This window comes from Papio anubis, chromosome 11, assembly GCF_008728515.1.
Source record: "Papio anubis isolate 15944 chromosome 11, Panubis1.0, whole genome shotgun sequence".
In the NCBI taxonomy this organism is placed as follows: Eukaryota; Metazoa; Chordata; class Mammalia; order Primates; family Cercopithecidae; genus Papio; species Papio anubis.
The window spans coordinates 125,381,463-125,399,648 of record NC_044986.1 but is presented as its reverse complement, the minus strand read 5'-3'; the positions used below and the strand labels follow the sequence as shown (position 1 = coordinate 125,399,648).

The following is an 18,186-nucleotide window of genomic DNA, read 5'->3' as shown; positions in this document are numbered from 1 at the left end:
CAAGAGAAATGAAAACATAAGTTTATATGAAATCTTGCTGACAAATGTTCACTTTTATAAATACTTTATTTATTGGTAAAGCCACATTTTGAAAACAATCCCCAAATCCATGAATAGGGGAGCGGAAAAACAAACTGTGATATATCCATATCATGAATACTTCTCAGCAATAAAAATAAATGATTAATTCATGTTACAACATGAATCAATCTCAAAAATAGTAACTTAAGTCAGACAAAAACAGTACACACTGTCAAATTCTATCACACGTCTGCTGTCCAGCAACTTGTGGGGCTGACGCTGGAGGATCTCTGGAGCCCAGGAGTTCAATTTTTTTTTTTTTTTTTAAAGAGAAAAAAATCTACAAAATGCAAACTGACATACAGTGACAGAAAACAGACCACTGGTTCCCTGGAGAAAGGAGAGGGCACAGGAAGCTCTTCCTGGTGATTGGGATGTTCATGACCTTGACTGTGATAAGGATTTTACAGGTACAGAACAACTTATCAAACTGGGTGGACAAAGCAAAGAGGAATGAAAGAGGTAACAAATCAGTAATGTATTATTTCCTCAATTCTCCTTAAGCTATGGAAAATCTAGGGTATACCTGAACTATATGATGTTTATTGTACATCGGTTATGCCTCACTAATGCTTTATAGGAGTGAGGGAAGGAGTTGTGGGAGGGAGATGAAGGAGGAAGACAGAGCAGAAGGTATTCTTTTTCTTCTTTTGAAAATAGTTTTAAATGCCCCCTTTAAAAAGAATCACCTTCTTTTGAAATTAAACTTTCCAGAATATACTTTAATGTGCTGTTATTTCACTTTTGATAATGTTCCCTATCTCCTATCTTCAGACAGATTTTAACATGTTATTTCACTTTTGGTAACATTATTTATCTGCCATCTTCAGGCAGATTTTCACATGTTATTTCACTGTTGATAACATTACCCATCTTCTATCCTCAAGACAAATCTTCACATCTATCTACCTCCTATCTATCTTCCATTTTCTGTATAAATTCTGACTCCAGTTCAAGATTAGGTCATTTCAATTTAGTCTGAAACTTAAATTGTTTATTTTGAACCCCTTTTACTTCCTGCCATTAGGATTCTCACTCCTTCAATGTATAATGGCCTTTTATCTTCTGTAAAAATCTGTTTTAATGATGAGGATTCCTTTCCTTTGCCATCTTAAATTCAATGGACTCTAACATGACTCCAATTTATCCCAATGTTCTGCCATTCCCAAGTCACTAACCAGTTATTGGTAAATTAACAAGGGGGATATAATCAAATTAATTGCTGAATACCGGCACTTCCTCAGATTTAGAAAACTGCTCATATAGACAGGAAATTCACTTTAAGCAAATTCAAGATGGCAAATTTATATTTACAAGAAACAAACATGGCTTAATTTTTGTGCCTTTATAAATACTTCATTCATTTTACCAAACAATTATTATTTAAAGCAACAAGCTCCACTGAAGTTTTTAAAAAAACAAAACAAAACAAAAAACTGTCACAGAACATCTACATACTCATTTTCCCTCTTAAGTGACAGTTTCTGATTTTGACAGTCTTAAGCCAACGAAATCATTCTGCATGGCTGTGCCTTACAGCATTGAGGTCTGGCCTCTCTGGCCCTGCCCAGTACATTCCCTGGTCACTGCGATAACGAAATGTCCATGGCAAGTGGGGTGGGGGAGGGGACAGGCACTGGTTAAGAACAATTGTGGTAATAAAAATGAAAACATGGGAGGCTGAGACGGGTGGATCATGAAGTCAGATCGAGACCATCCTGGCTAACATGGTGAAACCCCATGTCTACTAAAAAAATTTTTTGGTGATCCGGCCGCCTCAGCCTCCCAAAGTGCTGGGATGACAGGCGTGAGCCACCGTGCCCAGCCCAGGTTTCATCTTTTGAGACCTTACATGCTCCATGGCACCCTCCCTAAACAAGGACTCTCATCTTCTCTGCATCCACATAAGAGTGAGTTTAAAGTAGAATTAAAAGGAGGCAAAGAAAGACACATTGTTCAGAGACTGTTAATATGCTAAATAAAAAAAAATACATAAAGCAGACCATAATCCCCGGGAAAATGAACCCATAAGATATGTTTACCTGTCTCGCTATTTTCAGGCAGAGAGTCATATTCCGAGGGACCCAGAGCGAGCGCGTTCATGTCTGCTGGGTCCGACTCCTGCGGGTCTGGCAATGCTGCATTCTCATGGCTCTGGTCACCATCACCACTGGCATCCGATCCTACAGTTAGGAGTTTACCCCAAGGCAGGGTTAGAAGCATAACTTTCTCTTAGAACAAAGCTTACACTTGCAGTTACTCAACTTCTTTAACTGAATTGTAAAAGACCTCTGGACTCTCAGGCACTGCCACATACCATGACACAGTTGTGAATGAACAACAACATCTTAAAGACAGATTAAAATGGCAACAAAAGCACAGGCCTGAAAGCCGGGGGCTGCACACCACAGCCATGCTCAACTTACCCTGTGGGCCACGGTCTGCGTGGTGGCCAGCCGCCTCCTCCCATGCGGCACTCACACCGTCAGCAGCACTGCTTGCTTCCAGATGTAACACAGGAGCCCCCCACACTTCTGCATTAGGGTTCAGCTCTGAAACCTTAGTTGCTGGTACCTAGGAAGAAATAGGAGACAGACATTTGTATCCAAATGTCAACCAAATACAATTTTACTCCTTAATGCAGAGTTAAGGGACATCTGATACAGGCTCCAAAGGCTCAGCCTATGTATTTACACACACCTTTGGGATGAAATCAGGTTCAAAATTAAAAAAAAAAGAAAATGCAGTCAGGATTCCATCAAATTCCCCCCAAGTTTTAAGTTCCTCCTCCCAAGACCAAGGCTTGCAGAGATGGGGAAGGACCGGCCTGCCACCAAAAGATTCAGTATTTCACAAACTGTACCTGAGGAATAGCTGGTGACTTCCTAGACTCCTAATAAAATCAAATTCAGGGTTTTACAAACTTGAATACAATGTAGATGAATAAAATTCTACACAGAAAGCTTAAAAAAGTCAGCAGTGCACGGTGGCTCACGCCTGTAAACCCAGCACTTTGGGAGGCCAAAGCGGGCGCATCATCTGAGGCCAGGAGTTCATGACCAGCCTGGGCAACACGGCTCTACTAAAAATACAAAATTAGCCAGCAGTGGTGGCGCGCGCCTGTAATCCCAGCTACTTGAGAGGCTGAGGCAAGAGAATCACTTGAACTCAGGAGGCAGGGGTTACAGGGAGATGAGATCGCACCATTGCACTCCAACCTGGGCGACAGAGCAGAACTCCATCTCTAAAACAAAAAAAAGAAAGAAAGCTTCAAAAAGTCACATAAACAAAAGGTGTAGAAAATGAAAATTGCTCCTAAGAACAAAGGTGTTCTAATAGGTCTGTCAGGGATACTGTAGGATGAGAAAGCTCAGGCATCCTTTGAGGAAGAAGATAAAATATCTCACATTTTTCACAGAACTACCTGTTCCCATTCCCAATACAGCTTCAGTATCACCTTGATAGAGAATCCACAGGTGACCATGAGGCTGCTAGTCCAGTGTTCCGGACAATGGGCTCTCAGATCACTGGGGCTGAGGCCAAAGCTGCCATGGACAGCTGTGAACATGGGCTAAACCTCACCTGGAAGACAGAACAACTCCTGCCATCAACATGATGCCTGGCACATACCAAGCTCATCGGTCATCACGACAGTCACGCATGCCCAGTTAGTCCGACAGGGCAGTCCTCTACTCAAAGCCCTCCTGCATCAGCTTGGCTCATCTGGAGTGAAAGACGAAGTTCCCACTGCAGTCACAGAGCCCTCCTGTGCTCCCTGCTCCCTGGCCTTGTCCACTTCCAAGCACACTGACCTCCTTGCTGTCTCTAGGCACACTGGCACTTTCGCTCTTCCCATCCGTCTGTCCAGAACATCCTGCCAAGAGACCGGGGACTGGTGGTCCTTCTTGACATAGAGTATAAACCCACAACAGTCCCCCACCATGTGGATACTCCCTACTCCCTGCTTTTTCTGATACAAGCCTTTCTTATGCTTACACACCTTGAAGCACTCCCCTGAAGTCTAAAGAAAAGTCAAATGTCCAAACACACAATCCTTCAACAAACTTACACATTATTTGCCTTTTCAAATGTACCACACACCTTCACACCACAGTGCAGGAAGTCAAAGTTTCTGGAGGAAGGGACAGGTCCCTGGTACCCGGTGCCCCGTGGACCCAGGCTGCAAGCTGGGAGCAGTTACACTGCACTACCCCAGCATGAAGCATAGACACACCAGTTTCTGTGGCCCAGAACACAGGAGAAGGGCTGGGAAGCACCACCATGGGCCGTCAAGAAAACAATGGGTGCATTAACAGTTTTTAAAAGACAGAATAAATCCACATTGGCTCAGGTCATGAGGCTGGTAGGAAAAAACATAAAACTATTTCTGAAACTGAGAGAAGGCGGCTGATGTGGTTAAACTTAGGTATACACTTTGTTCGTTCCTGCTCCTCCAGTCACTGGACCACCAATGAGCATCATGCCAATAAAACCAAATGCTTCAATGGGGACCTATCTGGAATTCTTTTTCCTTTTTTTAAAGTACTGGTGATAGGGCAAATAATTGGGTTCCTTCAAGAATATTATAATCAAGAAACACCAATTCTTCAATTTTCCCTCTTGCATTACATCTAAATTTCATTTTTGGCCTCTGCTTCTGCACAGTGTTACTTGCACTCTTCTCTCTCATTAACCCATCTGTCCAACAAGTGCCTCCGACATGTTCACCAGCATGCTTGTGCCAGGCACAGCGCTGAGCTGGCAGGTGTGATGGTGAAGGAAACAGACAAGAGCTCATGGAGCTACATGAGGGGGCAGGAGACAGCCACAGGTCACCCACAACACTGGCTCTGGCAGCATTCACACCTTTCCGCCTGTTCTGTTGTCTTTGTCAATTCATTTCTCTATTCTCTTTCCTACTCTAATACTTCCATGCATCGCCTTTCCTAGTTAGACCCAGTCTCTTTCCACCACCACACAGTCCAGTTTTCCAGCCTTGGTTCCATTCCATCCACTTCGCTGGCTCCCCTCAGCTCATGCACATACTACACATGCTTTAAATTCCCAACACTAACTAATAGTAACCTTCTCTATTATTAGCACCTTTTGCAGTTGAGTGTCCTTCAGTACCAAAATATATTTTGTAGTTTATTAATACAGACCAACAGCACTTTGAAAGCAGTGACAGCATGGCTGTTGGGGCCCCCATGGCCCTCATGCTCCTCCCATTCCAGGGTGGCAGTCACCATGGGCATTCCGTTCACTGTAGTACTACTGATAGCTAGCACAGTCCCGAATTCAGTAGGGAGGTGCTCAAGATAAATGAGGAATGAATCAATGTTTAATAAATAACATAAATTTACATTTTCCACTATTTGACAACTTCTGCAAGGTTTTATGCCACAAATGACTAGGACTCTACCCTTAACCAGTGACTACCTCTTAGTGAAGAAGTCCAAATCAAGTGTATGCAGTTAGGAAATGTTCAATCAATCCTGTGACTGAAGAGATGTGACCAGGAATGAAAGAATGAAGACGTCTTTTGAGGCTTAATGACATTCAAGGATCTACCGTGTGCTGAGCACATTCTACGCACTTCCTTGTACTGAATTAGAACAAGTCTTGGAGGCAGTTATTAACTGGACTCATTTCACAAATGAAAAAACCAAGGCAGAGAAAGGTTAAGTAACTTGCCCATAAAAACGATGGTTAATTAGAAAGTTAGATTCTAAGCAATTGTGTTCAGCAAAATACAACATTCACCAAGAGTTCATTAACTTATAATTTACAAGAGAAATAGTTTGTATTAAACAAAGATCTGAATCTCCTACTATTTCTATAAAATATGGCTATTCTCTTGCAGTCATATGGAACTCTAAATGGTTATCAAGAACTCCAGCGTCGGGCCGGGTGTGGTGGCTCATGCCTGTAATCCCAGCATGTTGGGAGGCCAAGATGGGCAGATCACTTGAGGTCAGGAGTTCAAGGCCAGGCTGGCCAACATGATGAAACCCCCGTCTCTACTAAAAATACAAAATTAGCTAGGTGTGGTGGCACACACCTGTAATCCCAGCTACTCAGGAGGCTGAGGCAGGAGAATCATTTGAACTCAGGAGGCGGAGGTTGCAGTGAGCCGAGATGGCACCCCTGCACTCCAGCCTGGGCGACAGAGCAAGACTCTATCCTTTAAATAAATAAATAAACAAACAAACTCCAGTGTCGTCTACTTGACTATAAGTCTTATTTTTTCCATTAAAAATGTATGGCCAAGCAATGGTTATTAAAACCACAGGTAAGCGGACCTTAACAGCCACATTCCAAAGTGAACATGCCTGAGTTCAGATGCTTAAATAAACCCTTCTACCCCACCCACCCTGTGAGAAACACTAGGCTCCACTTTGAAAAATAACATATCAACTAATAAGTTTGTATACTATGGACATGAGACACAACAGTCTCTCTGACAAGTTACTGAGTAGGAACCAGAGTGACTAATACTGCAGAAGGGGGACTGGCCAATGAGGCATAGAAAGCAGGTGAGAGACGGGGGAAAGAAATATTCCATGCAAGCCCCAACCACTCCTAGAGATGCACTAAAAAGTTTAGTAATTCAGGGCAATTTGCTGACTCCGGAACCATACAAGGCTCTACCTCCAGTTCTTCATTTGTGAAATGGAGTAACAATTGTTATATTAAGATTTGCTACAAAAAAAGACACCTGTAACAGCACTTTGAAAACTGAAGTTCTGAAAGGCAAGGCACCATCGTTAAATGTGGTAATGCCTCATATTAGAATACTGTTTGGGAATACCTCATAATGGAAAAGCTAATTTAAAACTGGAAGCACACCTCTCACTTAGGCATCATTTATGCTCTGTGTTGACATCTGAGGCAGTGACACTGGTAACCAACTGAAAATTACGTCACTTCTGTAAAAGATTAACTGCAGATTATCTTAAAGATGTAGTTTTATACTGTTTTGCCTCCACAACCATTTAAGGAGCAAAACTAATGAATTTGAACATAACTCTCTCCAGAAAAACTCCCAATGTGGGCATGGAAGTAAAAGAGGTTGATGGATCATTCCTTACGTTATAGAAGGGGATTTCTACTTGTTTATTTCCATACAGTAAGTGTTGACATTTAAGTCATCTTTATCTCCTTAATATCAATACTTTTTCTTGCTTCATTGCCCACAAAAATCACAAATAAACCACTGGCTGAATAATGAGATCTTGCTACTCTGAGTATGTGCTTTCAATCACACTGCTTCAAGAAATGTCTGTTTTGTGAGCAAAACTAATTTCCTGTTGTTGAATGTTGCCATTTATTACAGAACTTCTAGAAAGATGTTCAAATTAGCTGCCCATAGAATCATTTGCTAAGCTTCTTCCAAACCAGAGGGGCAGCCCCATCTTGGGGTTCTGAAAGAGAAAGAACTCCACAATGATTGTAACTGCAAGAAGACAGAACCAAGATTTTATAGTCAGTTAAAAGCAGCAAATTCTACCTGCCTCAGACACATACAAAGATATCAGGAAGCACAGATTTTTTTTTTTTTTTTGAGACGGAGTCTTGCTCTGTCGCCCAGGCTGGAGTGCAGTGGCCGGATCTCAGCTCACTGCAAGCTCCGCCTCCCGGGTTCACGCCATTCTCCTGCCTCAGCCTCCCGAGTAGCTGGGACTACAGGCGCCCGCCACCTCGCCCGGCTAGTTTTTTGTATTTTTTAGTAGAGACGGGGTTTCACCGTGTTAGCCAGGATGGTCTCGATCTCCTGACCTCGTGATCCGCCCGTCTCGGCCTCCCAAAGTGCTGGGATTACAGGCGTGAGCCACCGCGCCCGGCCAGATTTTTAGATAAGTTTGTCTTTTGCAGTGTGACTTACACCTTCAATGGGCTCACAGGCTTACTAAATCAACTACACTGCCCACGAGATAAGATGCCCTCAAAGGGCTCTGACTGCACTGCGGCCAGGAAGACAGAAGAGCTGGCAAAATTCACAGACAGAAAAAAGTCAACACAGAGCTGTGTAGGACAACTAGCAGGGCATGCTTTAGTGCTAACAAGAGTTTGCACACAAACTCTGGCTTAAGTACACCAAACAAGAATTCATATTCTCCAATCTGGAAATCATTGTTAGAGTAATTCACAGCCATATATAAGTATTCAAACAACTACCCACTGTTTAGAATAAATCTTTATTAATTTTAAGTTAAAAACAATTAAAATGGGCTGGCCTGGTGGCTCATGCCTGTAATGTCAGCACTTTGGGAGGCTGAGGCGGGTGGATCTCCTGAGGTCAGGAGTTCAAAACCAGTCTGGCCAACATAGCGAAATCCCGTCTTTAAAAATACAAAAATTAGCCAGGCGTAGTAGCACATGCCTGTAATCCCAATTACTTGGGAGGTTGAGTCACGAAAATTACTTGAACCCGGCAATCACCTGAACTTGGGAGGTGGAGGCTGTAGTAAGCCGAGATCGCACCACTCGACCTGGGTGACAGAGTCAGACTCTGTCTCAAAAAATAAATAAAAGTAATTAAAAAATTAAAATGTATAGCCTAGCATACTGCAGCACAACAGTAAAACAGAGAAAACATACTTACGAACTGTCCGTCTCTATCATGCCATCCCCAAATAACACCGTCCTCTGACACCGGTAGCTGAGGAGTGTTTTCTGAAAACGAAGCAATTTCCAAGCCCTGTGGCTTGTGGTGTAGATCCTCACTAAATACTGTTTCACCTTCTAGTGCACCTTTTGTGACTGTATTAGTCCAGAGATAGCGCACTTGATACCCACCACAACCACTGGCTAGTCTTTCAGAAAATACTGGATTTCCTAACCCTCCCATTGGGTAATAAGAAAATTCACTCAAAAAACAGGAGACTCCTTCTGGGACACTCTGCCAATTCACTTTTGAGGGATGTTCAGATCTATTTAGGATACCTTCTGTGAGTGATGAAATGTGGCCACTACTTGGTACGACAGTGTCTTTGTTGTCCACGGGGACAGCGGGAATCCCCTGGGCCGCATTGCAGGGGGCAGCTGTGTATCTGTCCACTAGGGCGGGATCAACACCAACCAAAAAGAAATGCCCACTGGAAGTGTCACGTGACTCTATTTTCTCAAAACTCACCTTAGCATTTCCCATAAAACCCATTTCACCATTTAAAGTCAACTGTTTAAGAGTGGACTTGGTGTTTCCTTCTTTGAAACGGTGTGCACGTTCATTTGTCCCATATGGACCCAGGCAGTCAATAATTTTGGGATCAATACTATCTTTCTCCAAATAAAGTCTCTCTTCCTCTTCTTTACGTGTTAGTTTTGGTCTACTCAACCCTGATGTATTAGGACCAAAGATACCAGGAGCGTCTTCAATTGATTCACAGTAAATTCCCTTCCATTTTGCGCTTTTACCACTACTAACAGAATTCTCTACTATTTCTGACTTCTGTATAACTGGATTAAAACTCGGACTTAACGGTGGTATAACATTAAGACCATTATATTTGCAGTTGTATACTCGGTGTGTTTCATAATTTTTTTCTATTTGATTAGTTTCAAAATCAGCGTTCTCCGTTGTACTAGAACTAACGCAGGAGAGTATATCCTGACGTGGCACTGCCTCATATCTTTGTGTGCCTGTTTCCCCCTCACAGGTTGTTTTAGAATCTGACTTGACAGTCTCTATGTCATCTTCAGTTGTCTCTCTATACTTTGCTTGCAGTGATTCTTTTTCACCACTTTCTAACCTTTGAGGGTCACTCAGCTGGTCTTGTGACACACTGAATGAACTCTTCACACATATTTCACCCTCTGTTTTGTCACCTGGGCTTGTTTCCCTCTCTTCTTCCTCTGCGCAGGTGAAAACAAATATGGAGGAAATACAGTTACTGTGAAGAGATCTGGAGTGACTGGGAGACTTGCCATTGGGTGGCACTCCTTGTGCCATGCTAGGCTTTAGGCCGTCTGTCCTCTGCACCATCCCCTCCGTGTCCACCAAACGCTTCATACAAGTTTGGTCACAGGTCTGTGCTGCAGCCTCATCTATGTGACACCAAGATTTCGATTCAAAAGCCCTGACACCATGACCCTCAGCCTTCAAAACGCCACTTCTGTCCTCTTCTTGGTAAAAGGCACTATTTTCAGACTGCAGAGACACCTCTCCTCTGTCTGGCAGCAGGGAACTTCTGGCCTCCAGGCTGCAGTCCCCTCTGCGCTGCGCCTTCCTGACTAGCCCGGGAACAGGTTCCAGCTCCCAGCAGTCATCAAGCTGGCTTGGGGCTGCTTCTCTTGAATTAGCATGACCTGAGAGACACCCATTTCCAAATCTCACTGCAGTGATAGGCCTCTTGGGACTTAAATTTCTATCTAGACCAACAGGAATGATACTATCTGATTTGCTAACATCCAAGTGGAAATCATCATTGTCGCTTAGTGGTGTGATAGAGTGATTTTCTCTCTCCTTTTTAGAATGTAAACTCTGGTCGGCAATAACTGTTACCACCTCCGGGTCATTACACCCTGCAACATATGCAGTGTCAGTACAGAAACCACCAGGTGGATGTGCAGTATCAGTACAGAAGCTACCAGGTAGATGTGCAGGTCACCCGAAGGCCACCAGGCTGGGATCTATGGTGTCAGTATGGAAGCCACCAGGTGGTGTGTCAAGAATAGAAGCCACCAGGTGGGTGTCAGGAAGGAAGCAATTTAGGTGGATGTGGAAATAGAAGGAAGAATGGTGGAAGAAGGGAAGGGTGGTGGAATGGAAGGGAAGGAATGGAAGGAAGGAAGGAATGGAAGAAGGAATGGAATGGAATGGACCACCCTTTAATTCTGGAGCAGTGGCCTCAATTTCTTCCAGAAGGACACACGCGTGTCTTAGTGAGTCACTGTCCATGTTGTTATTTAATTCAGGGAGTAAGTCGATATTATGTAGTGCACTACTTTCTGCATAATTTTTAGGGAATTCAGTGCAAGCTTCGGCCTGTAAAGCCTCCACCTGCGTGTTACCAGCGTTTGCTTCACAAGGTGCATGGCTGAACACCACAGGCTCAGGGCAAGGCTTGGTTTTCCCACTGCATTCCCCTGTCCTTTCACCTGGACCCAGCTTGTCCCAAGGTGAGAGTTCTTCCTGCCGTGGCTCTGGCTCGCTGGCCCCTGACACGGCACGCAGCGCTGAAGGCACAGCAGAGCAACACTCTAGTCTTGCAGCTACTCTGTCTGCCCAGGTGCCCAGCTCCTCTGCTACGCTTGGGCAGGCAGAGTCGGCAACACAAATGCTGTGAAACTCGCACTCTCTTGAATCCTGACATTGCTGATGATCAATACCAACAGAGTTTCCATCTTTCTTCTCCCGATCGGATGGGTCAAAAGACTTACGCTCATCACCGCTACTGAGGTGAACGCTGACCACCATTTCTTTCTCTACTAAAGAGTTTTTACAAGTAGCTGGATAACAGTGCAGATGGCCACTCACGTAGGTTTCCTCCTGCAGGCCTCGGTCAGAAGGCAGGGGCACACATGAGAAAGGCTCCTCATCTTCATAACAACCTTGTCGGCTGCCGTTACCCACACACGGTAGATCACAGACCCCCTCAGAATTCTGCTCATTAACAACAATATCTGAATTCTTGTCACTCTCATCCAAGTTATCATACCTTGTTAAGAATGTATATATAAAAGAGGAAAGAGGGTTCAATAACTGCTTGGGTCTATGACCCTGTTTGTGCCCAGACCCTGAGAAAATCCTTGTCCGTGCGCTAATGCCAGCTGCACTGCTGGCTCCACTGCCAACAATGTGAACCTCCTCACCTTCAGGGGTATCAAATAATGAAGATAAAGTTTTACTTATCTTGTTTTCTGGTTCCTTCTCCTCCACAGATTTTTGTAACAGGCCAGTTTTTTCACTGTCATTGTCACTACTTAGTTCTTTGCTGAAGCAACAGCCCATGTTTGAGAGCCCACAAGCATACGACACGCGTGCCGATCCCGAGCCTCCACAGACGCACCTCACGCTAACATTAACTTGCTATAATTTCTGAGGAGAAGCCAACACCCAGAGAACAAAAATAACCCCTTGCACAGCGGTCACATGTTCCTGCCACTCAAACCCAAATCCTAATGACAACAGAGCCCGACTGACAGCCAGCATACTCCATGTGCCCAATTCCAAACAGGACCGGGATCCAAAAGCTCAGAACAGCAGCAAGAATGCTGCATTGTGTTTTTTCTTATTCTCATGAACTCAACAAAACATAACTTTAAATGTTATCCCAGCCAGAAAGATTTCAGGCTTCTGGTTTTTCTACAGTGTTCCAGTATTTCCCAAATTATATTTCATGGGATGGTGTTAACTAAATAAAATAGTTCATAAATTCCCCCAAAGGAAAACTGTATCAGAATTTTGCTCTGTAAAATATATAGCTCCTTACAGTTGTATTTAATTTTCTAAATTTACGAAATGATGTCTGAAATAAATAGCAATTTTAAAAAGGTGAAAAAAATCAAAGGAGAGGAAAAAATAAATAGCAATAAAAAATAGTGTCTGTAGGAATCAAGAAATTATCACTAATTATGTCAGGTGTGAAAATGGAATGATGTTAGAGATGCATGCTGAAGTATTTGGGGCAAGGCGATACATTATCTACAACTTGCTTTAAAATACCCTAGCAAACACAGTAAATATATACACACATATATAAAAGTTAAAACAGTCATGTGCATAAGGGGAGGAATAGATTTAAAAACAGCAGTCCAGGCCGGACGTGATGGCTCATGACTGTAATCCCAGCACTCTGGGAGGCCAAGGGGGGTGGATTACCAGAGGTCAGGAGTTTCAAGACTAGCCTGGCCAACATGGTGAAACCCCATCTCTACTAAAAATACAAAAAATTAGCCGAGCGTGGGAGTGCGTGCCTGTAGTTCCAGCTACTCGGAAGGCTGAGGCAGGAGAATCACTTGAACCCTGGAGGCAGAGGTTGCAATGAGCCGAGATCGCGCCACTGCACTCCAGCCTGGGTGACAAGAACGAAACTCCACCTCAAAAAAACAAAACAACACAGCAGTGGAATGTGGGGATGGGTAATTGTTCAAGTTCATGATGCTGCATTCGGTTCATGATATTATTCTCTCCACTTCTGCAGATGTCTGAGCACTCCAATTAAGAAAAAGGAAAGAAAAGGAAAAAAAGGGAAAAGAGACCTACAAGCTCTGGTGCCAGAACTAGAAAGTCTCTTGAAAGCACTTGACGCAGGAACGCCCAGCCTGCCATCTGGTGAGACACAGGCGCTGTCCACAACTAAACAAGTTGCTCCTGCACTACGTGGTCCGGCCCCTAATGGTGGACTCACATAATGGGTCTTGTCTTATCTTATGTTGACATCTGCAATGTTTTGCTTTTAGTATAAGTAATTATTTTTCTTATCATGGTTCTGACATGCTATGTGAAAAACAAAATAATTGTTTTAATTCCTCTGCAAGAGAGATGTTGTTGTTTATTTAACCTGTGAGTTATGACTGGTGTCCCATTAATTTTTTAATGTTAACATTTTATGATAAAAAGTTTAGGAATTATACTTAAATATGAAGGTAACAGGAGCAATTCTTAATACACTAAAATTCAAGTACTGAAATCATCATCATAATGATTATGATGATAATGGTAGTAAACACTTTACATAGCACTATCTGCCACAAAATATTAATTACATCTATGCATCCATTTTGTCACACATCTTAATTTGCACTCTTAACGACTCCCCAAGGTAGATACTACCAATCCACTGTACAGATAAGGGAAATGAGGCACCAAAAGCTTTAGTGGCAGCTTCGAATGACAAAACAAAACTCAGATCATACATTGACCATATTGTTACGCTACTCAAAGAGAATGAAATATCTAAATGGAAAAAAACATTCTGCTCTAAAGATACAAATGGTTCATACCAGCTGTAGAATGAAAGGGCACAGTAAAGCAGACAAGGTCACGAGATCACCTGACTGGGTTTGAGTCTCAGCTCCATTTTTACATGTGTCATTTCTGGCAAATTATTTAACCTCTTTGTCTCAGTTTTCTCATTTGTAAAATGGAGCCAACAACGACATCTATTTCAAAGAGCTGTTACACAGACTTTAAGTAGTTGGAATAGAATCCCAAAGTCTCACTTCAAAGTCCCCCATAATCTGGCCCCAGCCTACCTCTATGATCTTGGCTTCTAAGATACCATTCCTCCAATCTCTTCCATCTCATACCAACGAACGCCAGCACACTGCCTCACCGTTTCTTTCTCCAGTCTCCTCCCCGCACTTTTCAAGCCTTAAAGTCCTTTGTGAAATCATTCTGTGCTGCTCTAACAGAATACCTGAGATGGGGCAATTTATAAAGAACAGAGATTATCCCAGCACTTAGGGAGGCCAAGGCGGGCAGATCACCTGAGGTCAAAAGTTCGAGACCAGCCTGACCAACATGGAGAAACTCAGTCTCTACTAAAAATACAAAAAATTTGCCAGGTGTGGTGGTGCATGCCTGTAATCCCAGCTACTCAAGAGGTTGAGGCAGGAGGATCGTTTGAACCCAGCGGGGCAGGGGTTGCAGTGAGCAGATATCATGCCATTGCACTCCAGCCTGGGCAACAAGAGCAAAACTCCATCTCAGAAAAAAGAAAAAAGACAAAAAAAATCCCTTTCCAAAAGGGAGAAATAGGCAAGAAGCAGCAAGAGGTCCCAGGTAAGTTCAAGACCCAACAAGGCAGACAATACTAACTATCAAGCCTCTCTGGAGAATCACCTCCTTTGACTCCAGGTCCTAACCCTCTGGGCACCGTGGAACAGGGTTGAGTCCCCAGGGCCTCAGGCAGCCCTACCCAATGGCTTTGCTGGGCTCAGTCCACCCAGCAGCTGTCAGGGATTGGAGTCTCCTGCCCACAGCTCTCCCAGGCTGATGCTGTAAGCTGGCAGCTCCACAGTTCAAGGCTCTCAGGCCACTCCCACGACTCTACTAGGCAATGCCCTTGGTGGGGCTTCTCTGCAGCAGGTTCAACTCCGAATTTCTGCTTGTCATTGCCTGCGTACAGGCTCTGCTGCTGTGATGAGTCCCTGCCTGGCCCCAGGCTGTCCACAGCATCGTGTAAAATCCAGGTGGAGGCTGCCCCACAGCTCTATAGCATTCTTCTTGCCTGAAAATCAGCACCATGGATGCCACCAAGGTTTATGACTTGTACCTTCTGGAGCTGCAGCTCAAGCCACCACTGGGCCCACTCGAGCCACAGCTGGGGTAACTGAGGAGCAAGGCACCGGATGTGGGGAGCAGAGATCCAAGGCAGCTCTGGGCAGCAAGCCTGTGGAAGGCCCCCAGTGCTCATCTACCAAGACACTTCGGCCCTCCTAGAGGGCAAATGTGATGGGCCTGTGATGGGGGAACAGTCTTAAAGATATCTGAAGTAGCCTCACCAACACAGCAAGACCCTATCTCTACAAATAAAAACTAAAAGTTAGCTGGGTGTGAGGGCGCGTGTCTGTAGTCCCAGCTACTTGGGAGGCTGAGGCAGGAGGATCACTTGAGCCCAGAAGTTCAAGGCTGCCGTGAGCTATTACTGTTCCACTGTACTCCAGCCTGGGTGACAGAGCAAGACCCTGTCTCTAAAAAAACAAACTAAACTAAACAAAACAAACAATTCTGAAAAGCCTTTCAGATGGCTGAAAGAGCTGGGTGTTTTAACTTATTTCCTTCTTGTTTATCTTTTTAAACGAAATAACAGTGCCAAATACAAAGTATTTCCTCTTGAGTTTAGACTCCAAAGCCAGATTGCCTGGGTCCAAATCCTGGTTCTACCACTTTTTAGTTCAGTAATCTTGGAGATAAATTACTTAAACGGCTTTGTGCCTCAGTTTTCTCATTTGTAAAATGGGGAAAACAGTAACTAGCGGTAAGACAGGTGTAGGGCTAACAGGAATTAATGAGTAAACTGAAGTGTTAGCAGAGTACACAGTAAGAGCCATGACAATCTGCAGTGATTACCACCATATGTGATACATTCTTTTATACTGGAGACATTCATGGAGCACCTACCTGTCAGGAAGACACTGGGATACACCAATGAACAAAACCAAACCCCAGCTTTGATGGAGCTTGCATTCTAGTCCAGGGAGACAAACACTAAATCTAACAAATACCTAACATTGTTAGAAGGTGCTCACTGCTACACGTAAAGGGTCTGAGGCAAGCCAGAAGTGAGGAGATGGATGTGGATAGATAGGACTCGCTGAGAAGGTGAGGCTGAGACTGAGAAAGGTAAGAGAACAAGCCTCAAACACTTCTGGGAAAGGGACATGCCAGGACCAGCTGAGGCAGAGAGCCCTGCGGTAAGATGATGCTGGAATGGTCAAGGGTCAAGAGCCCACTGGGGCTGGAGCAGTGTGCCAGGGGAGAGCCAGTGGCCAGCAGAGTCAGAGAGGACAGGTGCCAGACTGTGAAGGGCCCTGCCAGGACTCAGGCTGATTGTGATGCTGAGCACAGGAGTGGCAGGTTCTGACCTGGCCTTCTTGAAGGGATCCTCTGGCCACTGTGTTAGAAAGGAAGGGTGGGTTGGGGACACCAGTGAGGAGTGACTACAGCTGCCCAGGTGAGAAGCACGGGCTTCATGAGATGAGAAGTCCAAACAAAGACTGAAGCAGCCTGACCATCTCAGAAACTTTGACACCACTGCGTGATTCAAGTATCTCATACACACAAGTTCCCTAATTTGAAGATACACATTTCTCCTATTTTCGCAATTTCTATAATCACGACACGTCTTCAAATTGCTGCCAAAACTCACAGGGCTGTTTCAGGATCTTGGCAGTGGATTACCTACATGTGTTTATTTTGCAGAAATACACTGAGTTGTACTTTTATGATCTGTGCACATAGCTGTGTGTGTTGTATTCCCATACATATGTAAGGACACCAGGGCCTATGAAGGCAGCCAGCTGCCAGGCAGCGGACTCCGACACATCTGCCGCTTCCTCCCAGGGATTTGACTATTCTCTCAGTACAACTGTTTGCATGGTACTGCCACACAAAGTTGATTTATAAATCTACTATTGAAAAAAATGCCTTAATAGCAATTAAACTGAATCCCAAAATGAAAAAGAGTTTGCAAAAAACCTATTTGTCATATTCTAAATGATGCAAATACTAAGCAGTAAAATTACTAATTTTTTTAAAAGAAATTACAAAATGTTCTAAGTCAAGAGATGTTTTTACTGATCCCAGCGCCTTGAAAGACTACTATTACATCTGTCACACTCCCACAACAAAAGAAGTTTTAGCAGCATGGAACTCATTTACACAAGGATAAAACTAAGAATAGTGAGCCAAATAGGGAATGAAGAAATCTCTCTATTTTTAAATATGCCTTGGAGCTAAAAAGATCAGGGGTGTGTGTTATAGAAAGCATTCCTTCTGTCAATGGCCAAAATGCTACAATCAAAATGCTACAATACTATGTCATCAAAAAGAAATATCCTACATTAAAAAGGATCTACTCCGTCTCAGCACGAATATATTCTAAGAGCAAAAGAGGGCATCTGGTCAGAGTATCCTCCATCCTGGGGCAAGTTCTGGGAAGTTAGCAGGAGACCAAGAACCGTGCGTACACTCTGGGGGTAAAAGGCTTGTTTTGTCACTAAATCATTCTGAAGTAAAGGCAGCTTTACACTTCCTAACATAGTAACAAACGTATTTCTAAGACAGGAAACTGTACCAACATCCTTAAGGAAAGTTCTGAGGTCTTTTGTTTTTATTTTATTTTTTTAGAGACAGTGTCTTCCTCTGTCACCTAGGCTGGAGTGCAGTGATGCAATCACAGCTCACTGCAGCCTTGACCTCCTGGGCTCCAGCAATTCTCCCCCATCAGCCTCCTGAATAGCTCAGACAGCAGGCACGCACCACCATGCCTGTTCTTTTTTTCTGTGTAGATATGGGGTCTTGAATTGGGCTCAAGCAATCCTCCCACCCTGGCCTCCCAAAGTGCTAGGATTTATAGGTGTGAGCCCCTACACCCAGTCAAGTCTTTTCTTTTCTTTTTTTGAGACAGAGTTTCGCTCTTGCTGCCCAGGCTGGAG

At 43.9% G+C, this 18,186-nt stretch overlaps 1 protein-coding gene across 1 annotated transcript in view; it reads right to left on the bottom strand.

Moving 5' to 3' along the window:
* Positions 1 to 18,186, bottom strand: part of LOC116269516 (la-related protein 4B-like) — a 98,875-nt gene that overhangs the window by 26,849 nt on the left and 53,840 nt on the right. Inside the window, exons 4-5 of the mRNA XM_031652569.1 lie at positions 2,508 to 2,655; positions 2,124 to 2,264 (exon numbers count right to left, since the gene is read on the bottom strand). Of these exons, the coding sequence (XP_031508429.1) occupies positions 2,124 to 2,264; positions 2,508 to 2,655 (289 nt within the window). The remainder of the gene's footprint in view (positions 1 to 2,123; positions 2,265 to 2,507; positions 2,656 to 18,186) is intronic.